This window comes from Lepidochelys olivacea, assembly GCF_965140295.1.
Source record: "Lepidochelys olivacea isolate rLepOli2 genome assembly, chromosome: 1".
NCBI classification, from domain to species: Eukaryota; Metazoa; Chordata; order Testudines; family Cheloniidae; genus Lepidochelys; species Lepidochelys olivacea.
This window is the reverse complement of record NC_140411.1, coordinates 263,917,322-263,940,017: the sequence shown is the minus strand read 5'-3', so window position 1 is coordinate 263,940,017 and position 22,696 is coordinate 263,917,322. Positions and strand designations below refer to the sequence as shown.

General features: G+C 41.8%; 1 protein-coding gene across 2 annotated transcripts in view; it reads left to right on the top strand.

Moving 5' to 3' along the window:
• The window catches only part of UBN2 (ubinuclein 2), a gene marked incomplete at its 5' end in the record, with an annotated part of 101,717 nt that overhangs the window by 11,787 nt on the left and 67,234 nt on the right, over positions 1–22,696 (top strand). For both annotated transcript variants that reach the window (XM_084629500.1, XM_084629499.1), the window contains one exon: positions 4,043–4,144. In XM_084629500.1, coding sequence (XP_084485626.1) covers positions 4,043–4,144 — 102 coding nt within the window. The remainder of the gene's footprint in view (positions 1–4,042; positions 4,145–22,696) is intronic.

The following is a 22,696-nucleotide window of genomic DNA, read 5'->3' as shown; positions in this document are numbered from 1 at the left end:
GATGGAATCATCAGGCACTAGTTAAACGCATTAAGTTTTGAGTGCATATTGTGCAATGAAGTATTTTCATTGTCGTCTTGTGTTCAGAATAATTCAATACATGGTTTTCTGCACATCACATTTAATATGAAAAGACATAATTACACAGTGCATACTTTACTATGGAAAAAAAGTAATGAGCTGAAAGGTACTTGGTCCTTCCTCTTCAACTGCCACTGATATCTGCAGCTAAAACTGTATAGGCTTCTGATTCTGAAACTTAGAAATCTAAGTGCAGTCTCTCTGCATCTTAAAAGCACCACCTTTATTTCCACATTGGTAGGTGGTGTCTCTTGGATAACTTTGAGAGACATAGGCAATACCTTGAGTGATATGTATATGTTAGATTGAATTAGCTGAAATGGCTGTAATTTTTGACTTTTTCAGTGAATGGCTTTGATTTGACTAGGGATTTTCTTTGACGTTGTTACTTTATTTTTGAAATGCAGCAGATTGTAGTATATTGCTACATCTTGTCTTAATTTGTACAGGTACAGATGCTAAATTTGCATGTGAAAAGGTGAAAGCTTTAATGTTTGGGTTTTTTTGGCCAAACAATTTTTTTTAAAGTTTGGATGGCCAGCACCAATAATAGTCTTAGTGTGCTAAGAATTTTGTTTAGTGGCTCAGTGTTAGGACACTTCACTTCATTCCAACCCAAGAATCTACTTTGTGACAACTTAAGTCCAAACCCGGTGCACCTGGGTACATCTGGTATCCACAAGCAGGTCTCAGACTCCAATATCTCAGGTGGTGTCTACAAGTGGGTCTTACAGTTGTGACTGCAAACCATCTGCAGCAGAGTGCAAGCATGCCCACGAGAAGCACTCTAATTGCAATCACAGACAGTTCAAATGTCTTCACTTGTTTGAGTGTAACTTACTGCTCCCTAGTTTTGTTTTATTCCACTCAAGCTTTCTGTTATGTTTGTTTACACTTTCCCATGCCTGCATCCTCAATTGGCTGGAGGACAGCCCCATCCTTTCATACTGAAAAACCATTAAAGTTTTACTTTGAGAAGATGACGATCCCTAGAAGCACTATTCAACTTTTTTTGGACATCTTTCCCTGGTAATATTGCTAGAGGACCATATTAAAATTACTGCCTGATGGCATTTCTCAGTGCAGTGATATAGCTGGCCTGGGTCTTAAGGAAAATGTCAGGGTTCTGTTAGTCCTTAATCAAGGCAGCTTCTATTTTCTGCTATAAAAAGATATTTAAATTATGGGGACACACAAAGTAGTCATTGAAGCCCTGCTCCATATGTTTATCTATTGGTCTTGCTTCAGTTCATACCGTCAAGGGAGATGTTTAGTTTATCATTATTAGGACATCCCTCAATCTGCTTCCTTTCCAAAAGAAGAATTCTTCCATGAGAGTGTTTTAGGGAAGAAAATGGTTGACTACATGTATCAAATACAAATATTTAATCTGGAGACCGGAGTTCTGTTCCATGCTCTGCCACAGACTTCCTGTGTAACCACAGGTGAATCATTTAGTTCCTTTGTGCCTCAGTTTCCCCTCCATAAAATGGTGTTAATACTTCCCTACATCCGATGTTTTGTGAATATAAATATATTAAAGATTGTGAAGCGCTCAGATACTAGAGTAATGGGAGCTATATAGATATATAAAATCAGTGTTTTGTATATAATTCAACTTTAGGGAGGTCTTGTTTGCCACTCTTGAAAGAAACTGTTGAAGTGTTGAACTGTTGGATCCAGTGAAATACATGGGGATTGTCATAAATATAAAGGGAAGGGTAAACCCCTTTGAAATCCCTCCTGGCCAGGGGAAAGCTCCTCTCACCTGTAAAGGGTTAAGAAGCTAAAGGTAACCTCGCTGGCACCTGACCAAAATGACCAATGAGGAGACAAGATACTTTCAAAAGCTGGGAGGAGGGAGAGAAACAAAGGGTCTGTGTCTGTCTGTAGTCGTCTTGGCCGGGGACAGAACAGGAATGGAGTCTTAGAACTTTTAGTAAGTAATCTAGCTAGGTATGTGTTAGATTATGATTTCTTTAAATGGCTGAGAAAAGAATTGTGCTGAATAGAATAACTATTTCTGTCTGTGTATCTTTTTTGTAACTTAAGGTTTTGCCTAGAGGGGTTCTCTATGTTTTTGAATCTAATTACCCTGTAAGATATATACCATCCTGATTTTACAGGGGGGATTTCTTTATTTCTATTTACTTCTATTTTTTATTAAAAGTCTTCTTGTAAAACACTGAATGCTTTTTCATTGTTCTCAGATCCAAGGGTTTGGGTCTGTGGTCACCTATGCAAATTGGTGAGGCTTTTTATCCAACATTTCCCAGGAAAGGTGGGGTGCAAGTGTTGGGAGGATTGTTCAGTGTTCTTAAGATCCAAGGGTCTGGGTCTGTAGTCACCTAGGCAAATTGGTGAGGCTTTTTACCAAACCTTGTCCAGGAAGTGGGGTGCAAGGTTTTGGGAAGTATTTTGGGGGGAAGGACGCGTCCAAACAGCTCTTCCCCAGTAACCAGTATTAGTTTGGTGGTGGTAGCGGCCATTCCAAGGATAACGGGGGTAATATTTTGTACCTTGGGGAAGTTTTGACCTAAGCTGGTAAAGATAAGCTTAGGAGGTTTTTCATGCAGGTCCCCACATCTGTACCCTAGAGTTCAGAGTGGGGGAGGAACCTTGACAGGGATGAAGCATGCTTAGAAGGACATTGCTCTTGAGCCATCTTAGAGGTGGCTCAGAAGGCCAAAAATGTAAGAATTAGCAGACTTTCCTGCATGATTTATATTGGAGACCCAAGAGTGAGAATCCTGTAGGAATACCTTGTACGTCTTTAAAGAGAATTAATTTTCCTTTCAGAACTTTGAAAAATTTTCTGTACGTGTGGTGACATGAAGTTATTCCAAGTTTGACCTGCTCTTTGAATGAAGGAGGAGTTGGGGAATGTGTTACAAAATTAAAACCAGAAAGCTCAAACCAAAAGCTAAATTTGCCCTTGTATAGTTTTTCCATAGTTGCCATTTCATATTGAAAGGGATATGCTCAAGTCATCTTGTCTTTAAAAAAAAAAAAAAAGGGGGGGGGGGAGGGAGGGAGAAGAGGGCTTCGGTCTTGTTCAAATTAGTTTGTCTACCTGCAGCTATAATACTTTATGATAAGGGTTGTCAAGCTATTAAAAAAACTAACCTCGATTAATTGCGCTGTTAACAGAATACCATTTATTTAAATATTTTTGGATGTTTTCTACATTTTCAAATATATTGATTTCAATTACAACACAAAATACAAAGTGTACAGTGCTCACTTTATATTTTTGTTTACAAATATTTGCACTATAAAAACAAAAGAAATAGTATTTTTCAATTCACCTAATACAAATACTGTAGTGCAATCTCTTTATCATGAAAGATGAAATTACAAATGTAGAATTTGTTTTAAAAAAAAACAACCCACAAAACCTGCATTCATAAAACAAAAACTATGTAAAACATTAAGGTCTACAAGTCAACTCAGTCCTACTTCTTGTTTGAGCAATTGGCTGAACAATTTTTTTACATTTAGAGGAGATAATGCTGCCCGCTTCTTGTTTACAGTGTCATCTGAAAGTGAGAACAGACATTCACATGGCACTGTTGTAGCCGGCATCGCAAGATGTTTATGTGCCAGATGCGCTAAAGATTCATATGTCCCTTCATGCGTCAACCGCCATTTGGTCAACTTGAATGTCAGCTTTGCTCATGATTTCTGGTGTGGATGTTATAAAGAATTTACACACATCACCAACTAATTTTTTTGCATAAGTTTAAAATATAGCCATTGGATATTAATGGCTTTTTGGTTTCTATATTCACTAGTTCAGAGTTGTCCTAGGTGTCGAAGAGGTGAAAAACTCTTATCTGATTAGTAGTCTCCTAAATTGAGCCATCCTTCCAGGATTCTTGTTTCTATGTCACAGACTTCATTTGATACCAGAACAGTGTGATTCCCAGACTGGCTTACCACAGTTTTGTTTTCTTTGCAGGGTGGGAAGTTTCACAAGCATCGAAAGGATCGTTTGCAGGATCTGATTGATATAGGTTATGGCTATGATGAAACAGACCCTTTCATCGATAACTCTGAAGCTGTGAGTAAATCTCATTTAAACAGGAATAAAGACGTGAGGCAGTACACCGGACCCTAGCTAGAACGCCGGATTTGGGATCCATGCGGGGACTGCGTTAAAATGAATTGCAATTAAAATAATAGGAATACTTGTGGCACCTTAGAGACTAACCAATTTATTTGAGCATGAGCTTTCGTGAGCTACAGCTCACTTCATCCGATGAAGTGAGCTGTAGCTCACGAAAGCTCATGCTCAAATAAATTGGTTAGTCTCTAAGGTGCCACAAGTACTCCTTTTCTTTTTGCGAATACAGACTAACACGGCTGTTACTCTGAAACCTGTAATTAAAATAATTAAATTTGGGATCCATGGCCGTGACCGTGTTATATGCAAATTCGCGCTATATATGCGTGCGTTCCAGCGAGGGTCCGGTGTACTTATTTCTAAGGAGAGTGAGGGGAACATACTTTTTACTTTCTGCTGTGTGCATGGTATGAATCCAAAAGACACAAATGACTTCAGGCACCCAAGAAACTATTATTGTATTAATTTTTATAGCCATTCACAGGCATCATTGCATCAGAAGAACAAAGGTACACTGTATATTAAAATTAATTATTTGCCTTACTATCCCATAGATAATTAAAACCAGAGATTTTAAAAATCAAATTGACTTCCTTATTGATCAATAGTTCACTTTATCATACTTCGCTCAGCTTTGTTCGTGAAATTAGACTAGTTTTGTTTGACTGCGTCTCCTGTTCTGGCAAAATGCTGGTATGTTTGGGTTTCCAACACTTCAGAGGAATGTTTGTTTTTTGGAGGAGAACCTAATCACCTTGTTTTCATTAACTTTAAATGTTTTGTTATTGAAATAAGTACATAAGGAGTACTGGTGATAAGCCAGTATGGCTTAGAAGCAAGATTCAATAGCTTATTTAACCCAAACTTCAGAAACTGGACATCCAGTCGAAGTGAAGTAAATAGAAGCATTAACTCACTCCAGGTAAAATCTTAGATGGAAATTAGGCTATGGCCTAGTCTACACCTAAAACTTAAGTCAGTCTAACTATGTTGCCCATGGGGTGTGAAAAATTCACACCCTCGAATCAGCCTAAGCCTCGGTATACACACTTCTAGGTCAATGGAGAAATTCTTCCATTGACCTAGCTAACTGCCTTTCAAGGGGATGGATTAACTACTGTGACAGAAAAAACCCTTCTGTGACTGTAGCAAGTGTCCATGCTGTAGTTCTGCTATAGTGCTTGTAGGGTAGACCTATCCTAAGAGGGTATCTGAACAGAAGTTAGATATAAAAACAAATAGCTGGAAATTCTTTAAGTATACCAGAAGCAGTAAACTCATGAGGAATTCACTGAATATCAGACAATTAAGGGAGCAAACAGGCTGAGGGAAATCCTATTGCCTGGATGCCCCAGATAAGTGAAGTGCTATCCAGGCAAGTAAAAATGCAGGGCTTTTTGCCTGTAGGACAAGGACAATAGTGGCAGTCTGGGTGTAGGCTGAGTCATATCAGGCCCAGCAATATTGAGCTGCTATTCATAGAGGAAGGTGGCCAGAAGGCTTGAGAGAGAGTGGAGCAAAGAGAACTGAAGTGAGTCATAGCCAGAGGGAAGGAGAAGGAAATTGGACCCAAGAGAAGTGTGTTGCTTGGCCTACGTCATGCAAAGCCTCTTTTGAATGTAATGTTGGTTAGTACTTTAATCAGAGGCAGAAATTAAGTCTGGGCTTTTCAGTGATAGTTATGTGCTCAAATGCAATTAGAGTAGCTAGAAAGACAAGCAACAGTTGATTTCTTGCTTGAGGGCCACTGTGAATTCTCACTTTGCTGTGGAACTGCCTCAAATAGCAGTGTCTGTTGTAGGGTGCTCAGAAGATCTCGTGTGAGGATGACTGCATTGCCCTACTTTGTATAAAGGAGGTCAGCCAGCTCCCACCCACCTCTGTTCATTTGCTGCAACTACAGAGAGCAAACTGAACGTGCTTTCATTTCCTCAGGCTAGAACTTCCCTTAGTCTAGCTTGATGTTTACAAGAAAATTGTTAGTTTAGAGTAGCATAGGACAGGTCAGTGTAGACACCCTTCCCATGTCTTGGGAACCTGTCAGGTCTCAAAGCAGGCTAAACTAAAAGTGACATCGAAGACCAAATCAGCACCATCTATTCAGGTCCCAGTAGCATTGGTGGTGATGCAGGCAGCTCCTACATTTTGCTGCCTACCCTCACTCAGCACTACTGCCCTCTGCTCTGACACCAAACCTATCCTCCATTGTCCCTATCTTGGCACTGAGATCCACTCAGAGGCCCATCTGGCTAAAAGGAAGGAGAAGAGGAAGCACATCTCCCTACAAGAGAGACATAAACAGAAGAAAAGGAGGAAGTGCTCTCTCGACTCATGAGGGCCTGGAAGACACTTAAACAGTACTTAAACTGTCACCTCTTCTCCACGTGCCGCTAGAGCTAGACATCTCAGCACCAACTGGACTCCTCATTGCTGCAGGTCCTGATAAAACTTTGATCTCTCCATGCCTGAGTGGGGAATGCACCATGGAGGCTACTAGCCACCACATCACATGGTTTGCTGCCTGACTTCGCTGACTTCTCCAGTCTCAATCTGGAACTGCTGCAGGGTACCTTGGACTCTTTCAGAAATAAAACCGGAGGGTCCCCCAATTTGACCTCAAGATTCTGGTCCCCTTCCCTTGCCTTAGATCCAGACAGTCTTCACCTCATCTTGTGGCCTTACATATGGGACTCCATGAAAGACCTGCTGGAGGCTGCAAGATCAACTCTGGCATAGACCTTCACACTGACATCCATGCCAATACTCCTTTCAGCACAATCTCCTCCTCTAGCATCAGTGCTTTTACCAGCATCTCTATTCCTCACTTGGTGTCAATGCAATCTTCCTTGCTTTCACCAGATTCCTCAGATCTGCAGGTATTCTGTCCTTCATCTGAGAAATACAATGAGGTTTCTTCCTAGGAACCATATAAATCCCCTTTAGAGAAACATACAGGTGTCACCTCATCAGAGGACCAGATAAGTGCTTCATCTCTTTTCCCTTCTGACTAATGTTTCAGAAACTATTGGGCAATCGCAAATACTTCTCCAGCTAGCTGCAAGCAAGGGGTCACAGCACTGGAGAAATCCTGTGATTCCCCCTGTTCAACATATTACAGGTGCAGATCGGGGAGAAACTGCCTCTGCCTACTGGCTTCAGCCTTCTCAGTCCAGCCAAAAATATGTCTTTAAAAAATATTTTGGCCCTGCCTGTATCCAAGATAGTGATAGGATATACCCTAAAAGACACCAGTTCCTGCTGCAGCCTCCTTTGGCAAACTCCATGATTGTATCTGTAATAAAGGAGACTTAAGGGGAACAAGACATAGGACACTTAAGGGCAACACTCTGTCAGAGAGAGAGATGAAATTTGGATGTTTTGGCAGGAGAGCTTACTTACGTGGTTCAGTAGGCCTTCAAGTGGCCAGCTATAAAGCTGTGATATCCCACTACAGTTATGGTTTGTTTGATGCCATAAGCCCCAGCCTTGAATCCTTGTTCAAGGAACAGAAGGAAGTGGCCAAGACTCTGGTCACAAATAGTTATATACTTGCTTGATGCTCTTGAAGAGCAGCCTGGGTTGCCTTAGATGCTAGTGCAAGAAAAATGGCCACAGGAATGGCTCTTGGGAGGTGCTTCTGGTCTTTTACCTGGATCCTGGGGTGGGATTGGGCAATTCCCTTTTGAGGGCACTGCCCTTTTTAGGCACAAAATGATGAAGACCTAGAGATGATCATGGCCACTCTCCACTCCCTGCAATTAACGCAGTTCTCTTCCTCAACTCTGAGGTTTTTCTGCCTGTCATTTTGCTTCCAAAGACAAGCTCCCAGGCAACACCAAGGGATACATCCCCAGAAGTGATATCAGCCACCTCTTAAACCTGCTACTGGCAAATAACCTCAGCAGTATAAAAGTAGGCTTCCTCTCTGTGCATTGTCACACCCCTCAACATCCGCTTCTAAAAAGCAATTTTGACTGTCTGAGTCATGTACCATGTCTCCAGTCTACATCTCCTCTCCATACATTCACACTTTCGGACTTTGTCTTTCTGCAGCACCTGTTGCATGATTACTTCTGATTGCTGGTTACTGGACACCATTTGTGACAGATTCCATCTAGTTTCATACATGACCATCTTGCCACCCTCACCTTTCTCTTCAAACACCCATCCTATAAGAGCATCCTGGTGGAAGAAGTGGATTTCCTTTTTCAAGAAGTGAGTCAGAGAGGTGGGACACTGAACAGTGTCTGCAGGAAAACTCAGGGAAAGTGAGAATAAAATCCTATTTCCTGATCCCCCAACAAGAGCAACTTTCTGAGATTCTTGACCTCAGAATTCAGAACAGATATATAAAAGCATTCAAGTTCAGGATGCTCTCTAGGGGACATCTCTTCCTTATACCAGTGGATAGGTGTGCAGCTCACAATTTAAAGAGTGCCTGCTTTTATCTGGCAATCAAACATGCTTACATCAAGTATGCTACCAATTTTGACTTGTCTACAGCCCCAACAAGTGCCTCACAGTGGCTGGTGCACATCTCAGACATGAAGGAATATTTGTCTACCCATATTTTTGATGACTGGCTCCTGAGGGCTAACTCACTGAAGGACCTCTCCTCAGAGATCATTACATATGCAACTTCTTCCAGTCTTTTTGGGACTGTTAACTGGAAGAAATTGACACTTCAACCTGTACGAAGAATCATTTTAATCAGAAGAGTCTTGGACTCCACTCAGGCCAGTCTGTCTTCCACAAGAAAGTTTTCAAATTCAAGACCCTCTGGCAATTCTCAGGGAATAACCAGTATGTACTACGTGATTTCCTCCCCCCCACTCCCACCCCCAACACTATTAGGCCTGATGGTTTCATCACTCTCTCACACCCTTTGCTTGTCTGAACATGAGACTTTTACACCACTGGCCATGCCAAATGTACGGTCTTCAAAGGAGACTGTTCCTTCTCAAGTGTTCCAATAGCTTCATTAGTGGGAACAGGCACTGCTGCAATACAAATAAGTCACAAGGACCATGTCCTCCAGGGGATACCTTTTGCTCTCCTCTCTCTTAACATCATAATCCTCACCAGTGCCTCCAATCTGGTCTGGGGTGTGCATTACAAAGACTGCCAAGGACATAGGCTGGGAAACACTTGAGTCTATACCCCTTATCAAGATACTGGAACTTAAGTCAACTTGGTGGGTCCTCAAAGCCTTTCGGCTATCTCTGCAACAGTGTGTAGTATGTGTGCTTACAGACCATACCACTGTCATGTAACACAGCAGCAGATAGGGAGGAGTACTGTGTATTTGTAGCTCTCTTCTTCCTTCCACAAATATCTTTGGCTGCGGTGCATCCAAAGCCACCCAGTAGCTCTTTGCCTTGCAGGCGAGGTGAACGTGTGGGCAGACTTGCTTAGCAGGAAGTCTCAGGATCATCCATACAAGCAGTCCTTGAATCCAGCAGCCAGTGTGCTATTTCACAGATGGGCCCAACCAATAATAGATATATTTGTGACTGAACAAAAGACCAGATGCCAAGTGTATCGCACAAGAGCACTCGGGCGAAACCCTTCTTAAGGATGTGTTTCTGGTGGGCTGGAGTCAACATCTTCTATGTCTTCCATTCCATTCTCTTAATCCTCGAGGTCATAAGAAAATCAGGTCAGACTGTCAACATCATATTAATTGCCACAATGTGGCCTCATCGGCACTGGTGTCTAGATCTTCTGCAGGTGGCCCAGAGAACCACCATACCTGCTGCCTTATATCTCTGGATGTCTGCCTCAATAGCAAGGGAAGATTCTGCATCCCAGCTCAGAGAGAGAATCATAGAATATCAGGGTTGGAAGGGACCTCAGGAGGTCATCTAGTTCAACCCCCTGCTCAAAGCAGGACCGATCCCCAATTAAATCATCCCAGCCAGGGCTTTGTCAAGCCTGACCTTAGAAACTTCTAAGGAAGGAGATTCCACCACCTCGCTAGGTAACGCATTCCAGTGTTTCACCACCCTCCTAGTGAAAAAGTTTTTCCCAATATCCAACCTAAATCTCCCCCACTGCAACTTGACCATTACTCCTTGTTCTGTCATCTGCTAACACTGAGAACAGTCTAGAGCCATCCTCTTTAGAACCCCCTTTCAGGTAGTTGAAAGCAGCTATCAAATCCTCATTCTTCTCTTCCGTAGACTAAACAATCCCAGTTCCCTCAGCCTCTCCTCATAACTCATGTGTTCCAGTCCCCTAATCATTTTTGTTGCCCTCTGCTGGACTCTTTCCAATTTTTCCACATCCTTCTTGTAGTGTGGGGCCCAAAACTGGACACAGTACTCCAGATGAGGCCTCACCAATGTCGAATAGAGGGGAACGATCACGTCCCTCGATCTGCTGGCAATGCCCCTACTTATACATCCCAAAATGCCATTGGCCTTCTTGGCAACAAGGGCACTGTTGAGTCCTATCCAGCTTCTCATCCACTGTAACCCCTAGGTCCTTTTCTGCAGAACTGCTGCCGAGCCTTTTGGTCCCTAGTCTGTAGCGGTGCATGGGATTCTTCCATCCTAAGTGCAGGACTCTGCACTTGTCCTTGTTGAACCTCCTCAGCTTTCTTTTGGGCCAATCCTCTTGTCTAGGTCCCTCTGTATCCTATCCCTACCCTCCAGCATATCTACCTCTCCTCCCAGTTTAGTGTCATCTGCAGACTTGCTGAGGGTGCAATCCACACCATCCTCCAGATCATTTATGAAGATATTGAACAAAACCAGCCCCAGGACTGACCCTTGGGGCACTCCACTTGATACCGGCTGCCAACTAGACATGGAGCCATTGATCTCTACCCGTGGAGCCTGACAATCTAGCTAGCTTTCTATCCACCGTATAGTCCATTCATCCAGCCCACACTTCTTTAACTTGCTTGCAAGAATACTGTGGGAGACCGTGTCAAAAGCTTTGCTAAAGTCAAGGAACAACACGTCCACTGCTTTCCCTTCATCCACAGAACCAGTTTTCTCATCATAGAAGGCAGTTAGATTAGTCAGGCATGACTTGCCCTTGGTGAATTCATGCTGAGTGTTCCTGATCACTTTCCTTTCCTCTCCTCTAAGTGCTTCAGAATTGATTCCTTGAGGACCTGCTCCATGTTTTTTTTCCAGGGACCGAGGTGAGGCTGACTGGCCTGTAGTTCCTCCTTCCCTTTTTTAAAGATGGGCACTACGTTAGCCTTTTTCTAGTCTTCCGGGACTTCCCCTGATCGCCATGAGAGTTCAAAGATAATGGCCAATGGCTCTGCAATCACATCCTCCAACTCCTTTAGCACTCTCGGATGCAATACATTCGGCCCCATGGACTTGTACTCGTCCAGTTTTTCTAAATAGTCGCGAACCACTTTTCTCCACAGAGGGCTGGTCACATCCTCCCCATGCTGTGCTGCCCAGTGCAGTAGTCTGGGAGCTGACCTTGTTTGTGAAGACAGAGGCAAAAAAAGCATTGAGTACATTAGCTTTTTCCACATCCTCTGTCACTAGGTTGCCTCCCCAATTCAGTAAGGGGCCCACACTTTCCTTGACTTTCTTCTTGTTGCTAACATACCTGAAGAAACCCCTTCTTGTTACTCTTAACATCTCTCGCTAGCTGCAACTCCAGGTGTGATTTGGCCTTCCTGATTTCACTCCTGCATGCCCGAGCAATATTTTTATATTCATCCCTGGTCATTTGTCCAATCTTCCACTTCTTGTAAGCTGCTTTTTTGTATTTAAGATCAGCAAGGATTTCACTGTTAAGCCAAGCTGGTCACCTGCCATATTTACTATTCTTTCTACACATCGGGATGGTTTGTCCCTGTAACCTCAATAAGGATTCTTTAAAATACAGCCAGCTCTCCTGGACTCCTTTCCCCCTCATGTTATTCTCCCAGGGGATCTTGCCCATCAGTTCCCTGAGGGAGTCAAAGTCCGCTTTTCTGAAGTCCAGCGTCCGTATTCTGCTCCATCTTGCAGTGCGGAGGCTAATTGGAAGACAGTTTCTGATTTTGGAGGGTTCAGACATCCCTCTTGCAATCCAGGAGGTTCTCTATCCTAAAATGCAATATGCAAAAATGGAAAGAGTTAACTGTCTGGGCCATAGGTAAGGGACTCACTCCATCTCCAGTGGAGATCCTTGCAGTTCTAGAGTATCTCCTACATCTTAAGTTTCAGGGCCTAGCCATACTCTCCATAAAAGTCCATTTGATAGCAATATTTTGCTTTCTTGCAATTTTGTTGGGGACAAATCCATCTTCTCTCATCCTACAGTCTCCAGGTTCCTTAAAGTTATGTTAAATGTACTTCCTGCCTCTCCTTTCATGACCCCTAAATTTTGTTTTAATGAAGCTGATAGGTCCTGTGTATGAGCATCTTGCATGAGCCTCTTCAACATTTATTAATCAAAATTAGCTTTCCTGATCGGTATTACCCCTTCTAGAAGCATGAGATCAGTGCTTTGATGGCCACTCAACCTTATATACTGTAGTACACAAAGACAAGCCCCATTCCAGCTTCATGCATAAGGTGGTCTCAAATTTCCACTTACCTCAATGTATTTCCCCCCAATCCCATTCCCACTTAAGAATCTTGTCTACATACTGTAGATGTAGTGAGGGTACTTTTTTTTTTCTTAAACCTGAAAAGAGAGAGAGCTCTTTAGAAAATACTAATGGGCTACTTGTAGCATTTAGGGAGAAATGCCAGGTAGAACCCATTACCAAATAGACTTTCATATTGGGATAGGTGGTGTATAGAACATTCCTACATGTCAGCTAGGAAACCAGTACTCCTTGATTTAAAGACCTGTTTTGCAAGACCCACTGTATCAGTGGCAGGCCTTAGCTAAGATTTCCTGGTGGAGATTTGCAGAGCAGCAACTTGAAGTTCAATGTACACTTTCACCAGACATTGATCCTTGGATTTAGCATTCTGCTCTGATGCATAGTTTGGGAATGCAGTGCTACAGCGTGCATTTAGCGAAGAAATCCTTGCCTGGTGCACTTCTGGTAGAGCACTGTTTGATAATCTCTCTGCAAATTAGAATACTCAGAGGCTCTCCTAGGAGAAAGAGGTTATTTACCAGTAGCTGTTGTTCCTAGAGTTGCCTCTGTGTTACTGCATCTCCACCTTCCCCTCTACCTCCAAGCCCTACATAACATAGGACTTTTCAGCTGGGAGATGTTGTCCACTGTATGAAAGCCCTTGTCTACACTACACAGTTTTGTCAGCAAAAGGTAGCTTTTGCTAGCAAAACAGTGGAGGTGTACACACTACAAAGCTACTTTTGGCAGCAAAACTCTGCTGTTTTGCAAACAAAATAAAACCACCTCGATGAGAGGCGTAAAGCTTTTTGTGACAAAGTTAAAGTGACAAAGCATCAGTGTAGATTCTGCCGTTCATTATGTTGACGTAACTGGCCTCCCCCAGTGTCCACCGTGACCGCTCTGCTCACTATACCCCTCCCCTTTCAAAACTCTGGGAAACTTTGACATTTCTCAGGGTGGAGAGCTCTCAGAGGTGATGAGGATGCAGCTCCTGGTATCTGAGGAGTATGTGGGAGAACTCAAAGGGAATCACAAAATCATTAATGTGGAATCAGCTGGCAGGCAAAGTGAGCAGCTGGAGGGGAGGAGGGGGAGAGAGCGGTGTTAGGGGAAGAGGTTGCTGAGCAGAGCTGGGGACCAGTGTGCGGAGGGAGGGGTGAACTGGGGGAGAGTGTGTCAGCAAGCTCTCGCTTAATTCAGACAGCAGCCCAAGCAACCAAACCTGGGGGACAGGGACACCCCTCCCTCACGCACATCAGTCCTAAGCTCTGCTCAGTAGCCTCTTCCCATAACGTACACGCTTCAACACACACTGTCTCTCACATACACAATCTCTCTCACGCTTCCCGAACACACACACTGTCTCCCCGACGCTCGCATGCTCTCTCTCGCGCACGCACACACCCCTCCTGTCCTCCTCCCCCTATCCATGTCAACTGAAAAGCAGCTGGCAATCTAGTAGGATGCCCATGGAATGATGGGATTGAGAAACCTGCATCATGCTACGCTGTACTTGCCCCAGGAGGTATTGCAAACTCTTCCCAAAGTATCCTGTGGCCAGTTGCTTAGTGGGATAGCTTCCCAAAGTGCACTGCTCTCTGTCAATGCAAGAGCTGCTAGTGTGGATGTGCTCTGTCACCAGACACAAGGATCATAGTGTGGACATGCAACAGCGGTTTAATTAAAGCACTTTAATTGAAACAGCATAACTTCTTTGAGACAGTTCTGTGGTGTAGACAAAGCCTAAAAAAAGTGCACTGTTACCCTCACACAAGCTCTCTTGTGCACTCCTCTATAGAGACAGCTTTTCAGGGCACAACTGTACCTCGATGCCAGGAGTGCAATATCCTGTAAGTGTGAATGCACAAAGGTTACTAGTAAGTAACCTCTAGTAAGTTACTAGTAAGTATCTTTTCTTTTTTTCTTTTCTTTTCCCCAAGGAGGACAAAGTAGGTAGTTTAGTAGCTTCTAGAACCTGGCAAATGTCACGGACAGTTAGTTTAAGATGAAGAATAAAGCTATATTGCAAACTACAGTCAGATAGTTCAAAGACAGTTGTTTTTGCCAAGCAAGCCTGAGTAGGCTTTGTAGTAAAATAAACAACAATTTGATTTGCTATTTTTATAGTGTAATTTGATTCCCTTTAGATGGGAAAGGTCCTCTGTACTACTTGTTCGTTACCAATATAATAATTGCAATTGTAGGCCTAGATTCAGCAAGGTACTTAAGCAGGGATCTAACTTCAAGCACGTGAGCACTCCCATTGACTTTGATGGGACACCTGAGGTGCTTAAAGTTAGCCATGTGTTTAAGTACCTTGCTGAACTGAAGCCTTTGGTGCTGTCAGGGCCAGGTAGCTTAACATAGTGTCAAATATTAATTTCCAAACTAAACATCTGTATTTTTAAAAATTAGCCACAGACTTAGTTGACTTTTTTTACGAAGAGAAATGTCTGGAAAACATCAAATCACCCTGAGTTCCTTGGGTTTAAAAATAAAAATAAAATCAAATAAAATCCTGAATCACCAGAAGGCAGTACTGACGGCCCTGGTCCAAGTAATCTTAAAGTTTGCATGTGGTACAGAAGAGTATGTTAAATCAATATGAAAAACTGAGGACACTTCTCACAATTCATGGAAATCTAAATATTTATTTAATAGCAGATTTTTTTGTAACTTGCCAAATGCATGAGTCTTTCTGAAAAGAGTAGTTCTCTTCTAAGTGTTACATGTATGTGACCGCTCTGCATATGAAATCTGTGGAAGCAGAAAATGGCAATTTGTCCATAAAAAAAGTTCTCACTTCTGTAAAATGAAAAATGAGATCCAGAAGTTCATCACCTTGATTTATGTCACTTATTCAGTTACTAAATGCAACTTCAGTTTTAGAGATCTTGCAGTTGCATGAAAGGCAGTGATCAAAATTTATGTGATTGTGACCTATTTGGAGCATACCTAAGAAACTGAGCTGGGGCTGAGACGGTCAGAGTTAAGGAGATCAAGACAGGCAGATTTGCGGACATGTGTTTCATGATGGACATAACTACCACTATGACTGAAGTCTTCCTTACTTCTTTCTGAGGAGGGGATCTCTTTTTGAAAATTTAGAAAGTGCTTTGTCATTGTTCATAGTACTGAAAGACAATCCTGGCCATTATTTCTGAAAACTTACCCTTAGGGGCAGCAAACCTGAAAAGTAAATATTTCTGGATCTTTAGCGCTATAAGTGCAGAACAATCAGATCTACATACTTGAAGCTGCCAGATTACCAGGCTCCAGCAACTACCATTCACATGGTTTCAATTTCTTGACTCCATACAGTGGGCTAATGATTGTGATCTTGGTCTAAGACTGACAAAAATTACACAGGTATTGAGAGAGGAGATAAAGGAGAATGTGCTATGTCGGTGCTTAACTATAAAGTTACACTTGAATATTATCAAGCTTACAACAGATGACATTGCACATGCATGTTTAATAAAAGCTTTTAACCACTAAGCCCACCTGCATTTCAGGCTAAGTTGTGCTTGATGGAAATGTGTTCTTAGTGTCCTACAGCACTGTAGTGGAAGAATATAGATTTTCCACAGTGAGCTTAACAAAAACAAACCCATGTGTCTATATATACACCAAACCATCTCCTGGACTTAATACAGATGTGACTGTAGAGCTCAGTGTGAATGTTTCTGCCCTGTCAGTTTTTTTTTTCTTCTACTGGCTTGAAGCTGGAGTGTGGGATACAACGAGTAAAATATTTGTGGAGACAACAAATGGTAGTATTAGTAAAAGGCTAAACCAGTGTTACTGCCTATGACCAGATCTAGATTTCAAAACCAAATAGACATCTATAATATTTAGATATTTGAATATTTGTTTAGATTGCATCAGAACTGAGACTATGGTAGTTCTCTTACATAAAGAGACAAACCTAAATATTTCTGTCTGAGAATTAGACATGCTCAGTATAAGAACAAAAATAAGGAGCCCTTCCACAGTAGTCCAAAACAGAATGCCTAGAGTGCATGATTGTCTGAAGAACTGCCTTTAGACAGTCATAACAGTAATTGATTTCATTCTTAACTTTTGAGAATGAGTCCACAACCCAAGAGAGGGACAACCTTTCTTAAGACTGGCCACATGGGGTCAAACCAGTCATCCATCTAGCCCAGTATGTTGTCTTTTGACAGTGGCCAGTGCCAGATGCTTCAGAGGAGGTGAACAGAACAGGGCAATTTATCTAGCGATCCATCCCTTCTTTTCCAGTCCCAGTTTCTAGCAGTTAGAGGTTTAGGGACACCCAGTGCATAGGGTTGTGTCCCTGATCATCTTGGGTAATAGCCCTTCATGGACCTGTCCTCCATGAACTTATCAAATTCTTTTTGGAACCCAGTTATACTTTAGGCATTCAAAACATTCCCTAGCAATGAGTTCCACAGGTCGACTGTGCAAAGTATTTCCTTTTGTTTGTTTTTAAACCTGCTGTCTATTAATTTAATTGGTTGACCCCTGGTTCGTGTGTTGTGTGAAAGGGTAAATAACACTTCCTTCACTCCATTTATGATTTTATAGACCTCTGTCATATCCCCCCACTAACCATCTCTTTTCTAAAGTGAACAGTCCCAATCCTCTAAATCTCTCTGCATATGGAAGCTGTTCCATACCACTAATAATTTTTGTTGCCCTCTCTGTACTTTTTCCAATTCTAATATATCTTTTTTGAGATGGGGCAACCAAAACTACACACAGTATTCAAGATGTGGGCGTACTATGGATTTATATAGTGGCATTACATTTTTTGTCATCTTATCTATCCCTTTCCTAATGGTTCTTAACATTGCTTTTTTGATTGCTGCTGTACATTGAGTAATGTTTTCAGAGAACTATCCGCTATGACTCAAAGATCTTTCTTGAGTGGTAACAGCTGATTTATACCCCATCATTTTGGAAAACACAATGTGCATTACTTTGCATTTATCAACATTGAATTTCATCTGCCATTTTGTTGCCCAGTCGCTCAGTTTTGTGAGATCTCTTTGTAACTCTTCTCAGTCTTCTTTGGACTTACTCAAGATAATTAATTTTGTATCATCTGCAAACTTTGCCACCTTACTGTTTGCCCTTTTCCAAATCATTTATGAATATGTTGAACCTCACTGGTTCCAGTATAGATCCTTGGAGGACCCTGCTATTTACCTTTCTCCATTGTGAAAATGGACCATATATTCCTACCCTTTGTTTCTTGTCTTTTTAACCAGTTACTGATCTGTGTGAGGACCTTCCCTCTTATTCCATCATTCATTTCTTTGCTTAAGAGCCTTTGATGAAGGACGTTGTCAGAGGCTTTCTGAAAGTCCAAGTACACTATATCCACTGGATCACCCTTGTCCACATGTTTATTAACCCCCTCAAAGAATTCTAATAGGTTGCAGAGTAACAGCCGTGTTAGTCTGTATTCGCAAAAAGAAAAGGAGTACTTGTGGCATCTTAGAGACTAACCAATTTATTTGAGCATGAGCTTTCATGAGCTACAGCTCACTTCATCGGATGCATACCGTGGAAACTGCAGCAGACTTTATATACACACAGAGAATATGAAACAATACCTCCTCCCACCCCACTGTCCTGCTGGTAATAGCTTATCTAAAGTGATCATCAGGTTGGGCCATTTCCAGCACAAATCCAGGTTTTCTCACCCTCCACCCCTCCACACAAATTCACTCTCCTGCTGGTGATAGCCCATCCAAAGTGACAACTCTTTACACAGTGTGCATGATAATCAAGTTGGGCCATTTCCTGCACAAATCCAGGTTCTCTCACCCCCCTCCCAAAAATCACACACACAAACTCACTATCTTATATATATTATATATATAATATATATATCTTTATATTCTCTGTGTGTATATAAAGTCTGCTGCAGTTTCCACGGTATGCATCCGATGAAGTGAGCTGTAGCTCACGAAAGCTCATGCTCAAATAAATTGGTTAGTCTCTAAGGTGCCACAAGTACTCCTTTTCTTTTTTCTAATAGGTTGGTGAGGCATGATTTCCCTTTACAAAAGCTGTGTTGACTGTTCCCCAGCAAATCGTGTTCATGTATCTAATAATTCTGTTCTTTACTATAGTTTTAACCAATTTGCCTGGTACTGAATTTAAACTTACCAGCCTGTAATTGCCAGGATCGCCTTTGGAGCATTTTTATAATTATGGTTTCACGTTAGCTATCCTCCTGTCATGTAATACATGCTGACTTAAGCAATAGGTTGCATACCACAGTAGTAGTTCTGAAATTTCATATTTGAGTTCCTTCAGAACTCTTGGGTGAATACCATGAAGTCCTGGTGACTTATTACTGTTCAGTTTATCAGTTTGTTCCAAAACCACCTCTACTGACAGCTCAATCTGGGACAGGGCCTCATATTTCCTCCCTAAAAAGAATGGCTCAGGTGTGGGAATCTCCCTCACATCCTCTGCAGTGAAGATTGATACAAAGAATTAATTTTGCTTCTCTGCAATGGCCTTGTCTTCCTTGAGTGTTTCTTTAGCACCTTGATTGTCCAGTGGCCCCACTGATTTTTGGCAGGCTTCCTGCTTCTGATGTACTTAAAAATTAACCGCAATTTTTTTTTTTAATAAGTCTTTTGCTAGTTGCTCTTTATTTTTCTCATCAGACAACCATATCTGAAGTCTTAGCTGCTATGGTCCTGTGATAAGAATTTTTCCCCATGCCTGACAGCAAATAAAGAGGATTAGGACATTTCAGAAAATCATTCAGCTTCTTTACATTAGGAACAAGGAGGAACAAACTGATAGGGGACCATATGTTTTTTCATACAAGAATTCTGAAGGAGCTTCAGAATGAAGTAGTTAAGCTGCTCCCAATATTTTGTAATCCACATTGTAATCAGCTAATACAGTGGAGCATTAAAAGTTAGCAAATGTTGTACCTATTTTTTAAAAAGGCATTCGGTGTGATCATGGGTGTTATAGATCAGTTAGCATTATTTCAGCGTTGGGTAAAGTGGTCGAAAACAAATTACATATAGAATTGTAAATTAGACATATGTGTTGTGATGGGAACAAACCAGCATAACTTCTGTAAAGGAGAGTCAAGTCTACTAGAATTTTTTTGAGCAGGATGAATTTTTGTGGACTTTCAAAAAGCCCTTTGACACTTTTGCAAGCCGCTGTTGAAACATCATCTGGTATCTTTCTGTCCATCTGTGTCTCACTGATCTTGTTAGCCATTTGCTTATTGAACCACTGGATAGTTTATATTCTGCTTGTTTGGTTTTATACATATTGAATGAAATCCTTAAAATTTCTGTTTGTCTGGTTGATTCACTAACCTTCTGTGGTATAGTTCCTGCTCTTCTCCTTCATCCCGCTTCTTTTACACAGCTCTCTTCTCCGCTCATGTCAGTACTTCCTGCCCAACCCTCAACAGTTCACTCCCCGTTTTTGCTTTCTTCTCTCTCACTGCCACCATTTTCTGGCCTGGGATGACATTTGTCCCAACTTTGGCTTCCCCCAATCTCCCTGCAGAATTGCCCTTGTCATCACTTGCTCCCATTCCTTTGAACTTACATATTCTAACTTCACTAAATCTACTCCTGTTCCCAGTGGAATGCCCACTCCATCTCTAAAAAGAGTCATCATTCACAGCCTTTCTTTTCCGACTTCCTTTATCTCCTTGGATCACTAGGAGTCTATGAAGAAAGTTATATGGCTGCATTGACTTCTTCCACTACAAGTTCCCCCCCTTTGTTGATTTTTATGCCTGAAGTCACTGTTGCCTGTTACTACTGTTGATTCTCACCTTAAACTTCCCTCTGCACCTTCTTTTAGCAAGATTTTGCGGACTTTTTAAAGAGAGGATTGACATCATAGTGTACTTCTTTGCGCTGTCTGCCTTCCACTTTCTCTCCCTCTAACACCACCTCCCCCTCACACTTGCATGATCTTTTTTGTGACCTCAGTGTGTTTCAGTGATTCCTCATTCCCTTTTGCCTCACTACTACTGTTTCCTCCTTCATCTTCATTTAACCTCTTGCCTTTTTCTCCAGTGCCTTCTCCATTTAACTCTTTCTTTTTACCCATGACCTTATCAAATATTATGATTTACAACCACTGCCACATTCATCTCCAACTCCCTACTGGATCCCCTCCAGTCTGGTTTCTGCCTCCTTTATTCCATTGAAACTGCTGTCATCGAGGCTTCTAACAACCTCTTCCTAGTCAAATCTTAAGGTTTTTTAATTTATGCTCCTCCTTCTAGCGCTCTACTGCTTTTGATACCATTGATCATACCCTCCACATCTTAGCCACCCTAAGCTTTTGCTATTCTGTTCTTTCCTGGTTCTTTACCTACATCTCCTGGCTTTTGTGGACTACCTCTTTTGATTGGGTGGTGGTCCTCAGTTTCATCCTTCATTGTTTTGTTCTTGATTTTTTCCCCCTTCTCGTTTTTTATCCTTTCATGAAGTGAGCTCATATGCTCTTAGGTCTTCAGTTACCATCTCCATCCCAGTGACTCACGTTCACTTGTTTGCTCCTAATTTGTCTCCATCTGTTCAATTCTGGATCTTGGCCTGTCTCCAACATTTCCTCTTATTGGTGTGTGTCAGCTCAAGCTGACACAGCCGAAGAGCAATTCCTTTTCTTTCTTGCAAGCCGTCGCCTTCTCCATTTCTTTTATATTTGACAAGCACCAATCTCCCTGTTGCTCAGGCCTGTATCTTGAGGTCACCTTTGACTTTTCCATCTCCTATGCTTCATACCTCTAAGGCACATCCAAATGCTGTCTCTTGTTCTTTCAAAATAGTTCAGAAATCCGTTTCTCTATCCACACACTGCAGTTGTGATAGTTCTTGTAATCTTTTTTCTGTAAATGTCTTCTCTCTGGACTCCTAGTCACCAGTGTTGTACAGACTTCCCATTCTTTCACCACTCCCTACCCATAAAAAATGTTGTCGCTAGAATCATATTTCTCACTCATCAAGCTGACCATCTCATCCCTTCCACTCCCTCTTCCACATCATCAAACTTAAGATGCTTGTCTCATTTTCATTGTCCTTTCATGCTGCCGCTCAATGCCCCACTCTTCCAGTCCTCTTGCAAGCACTTCTTTCATGACACTCTGTGGAATGTTGTTCCTGAGTGAATCAACGAGACTGCTACTCTCTGTATTCAGAGCCTTCTTGAAGATTCACTGCTAGCAAAATATCTACAAGAAATTGACTAACATATGACTAGGCTGTGGGAGAGGGGGGTAATGTATGGTTTTTTGTTTTTTTTTAAGTTTTTAGTAAATTATAGTACTTAACCACGACCAGTTACCATCTCAACTATTCCATTTAATATTATACCCTTTCTCTATATGTCTTTTAGTCTAAACTTTGAGGTAGAATTTGTGCTTTTTGCTTTTTTTCAATCTATCTAGAAATCAACTATAATGGTGTAGGTGCTACACAAAATAAAGAAATACTGTTGTGGATTAGAAACTGGCTGAGTGAGGGTAAACCAAGTAGGAGTAAATCTCTAGTTACGAACATGGCCTCTCAAGGATGGTCCTGCCTCAGCTCAGGGAGCTGGACTTGACTTCTCAAGGTTCCTTACAGCCCTACATTTCGATGATTATATTGCATAAGGTTAATTTTGGGGTGGTATAGGGTTTTATGCTACCATTGGTGGTATATGACACAGTCATGAGCTGGGAATGGTAAGGTGGTAACTTTTGCAGATAACCGTTCTGTAGGCTACTTGAGAAGATTGTGAGGAACTTCAGATGACTGTCAAAGCCAGTTGAATGGACAACATGGTGGTAATGTAATTTAATGTTGACAAAGTAAAGGATGGTGGAAATAATGATATGAACTATTCAGACACGCCGCTGTAATTAAATGTAATTACACAAGAAGATGACCTGGGTA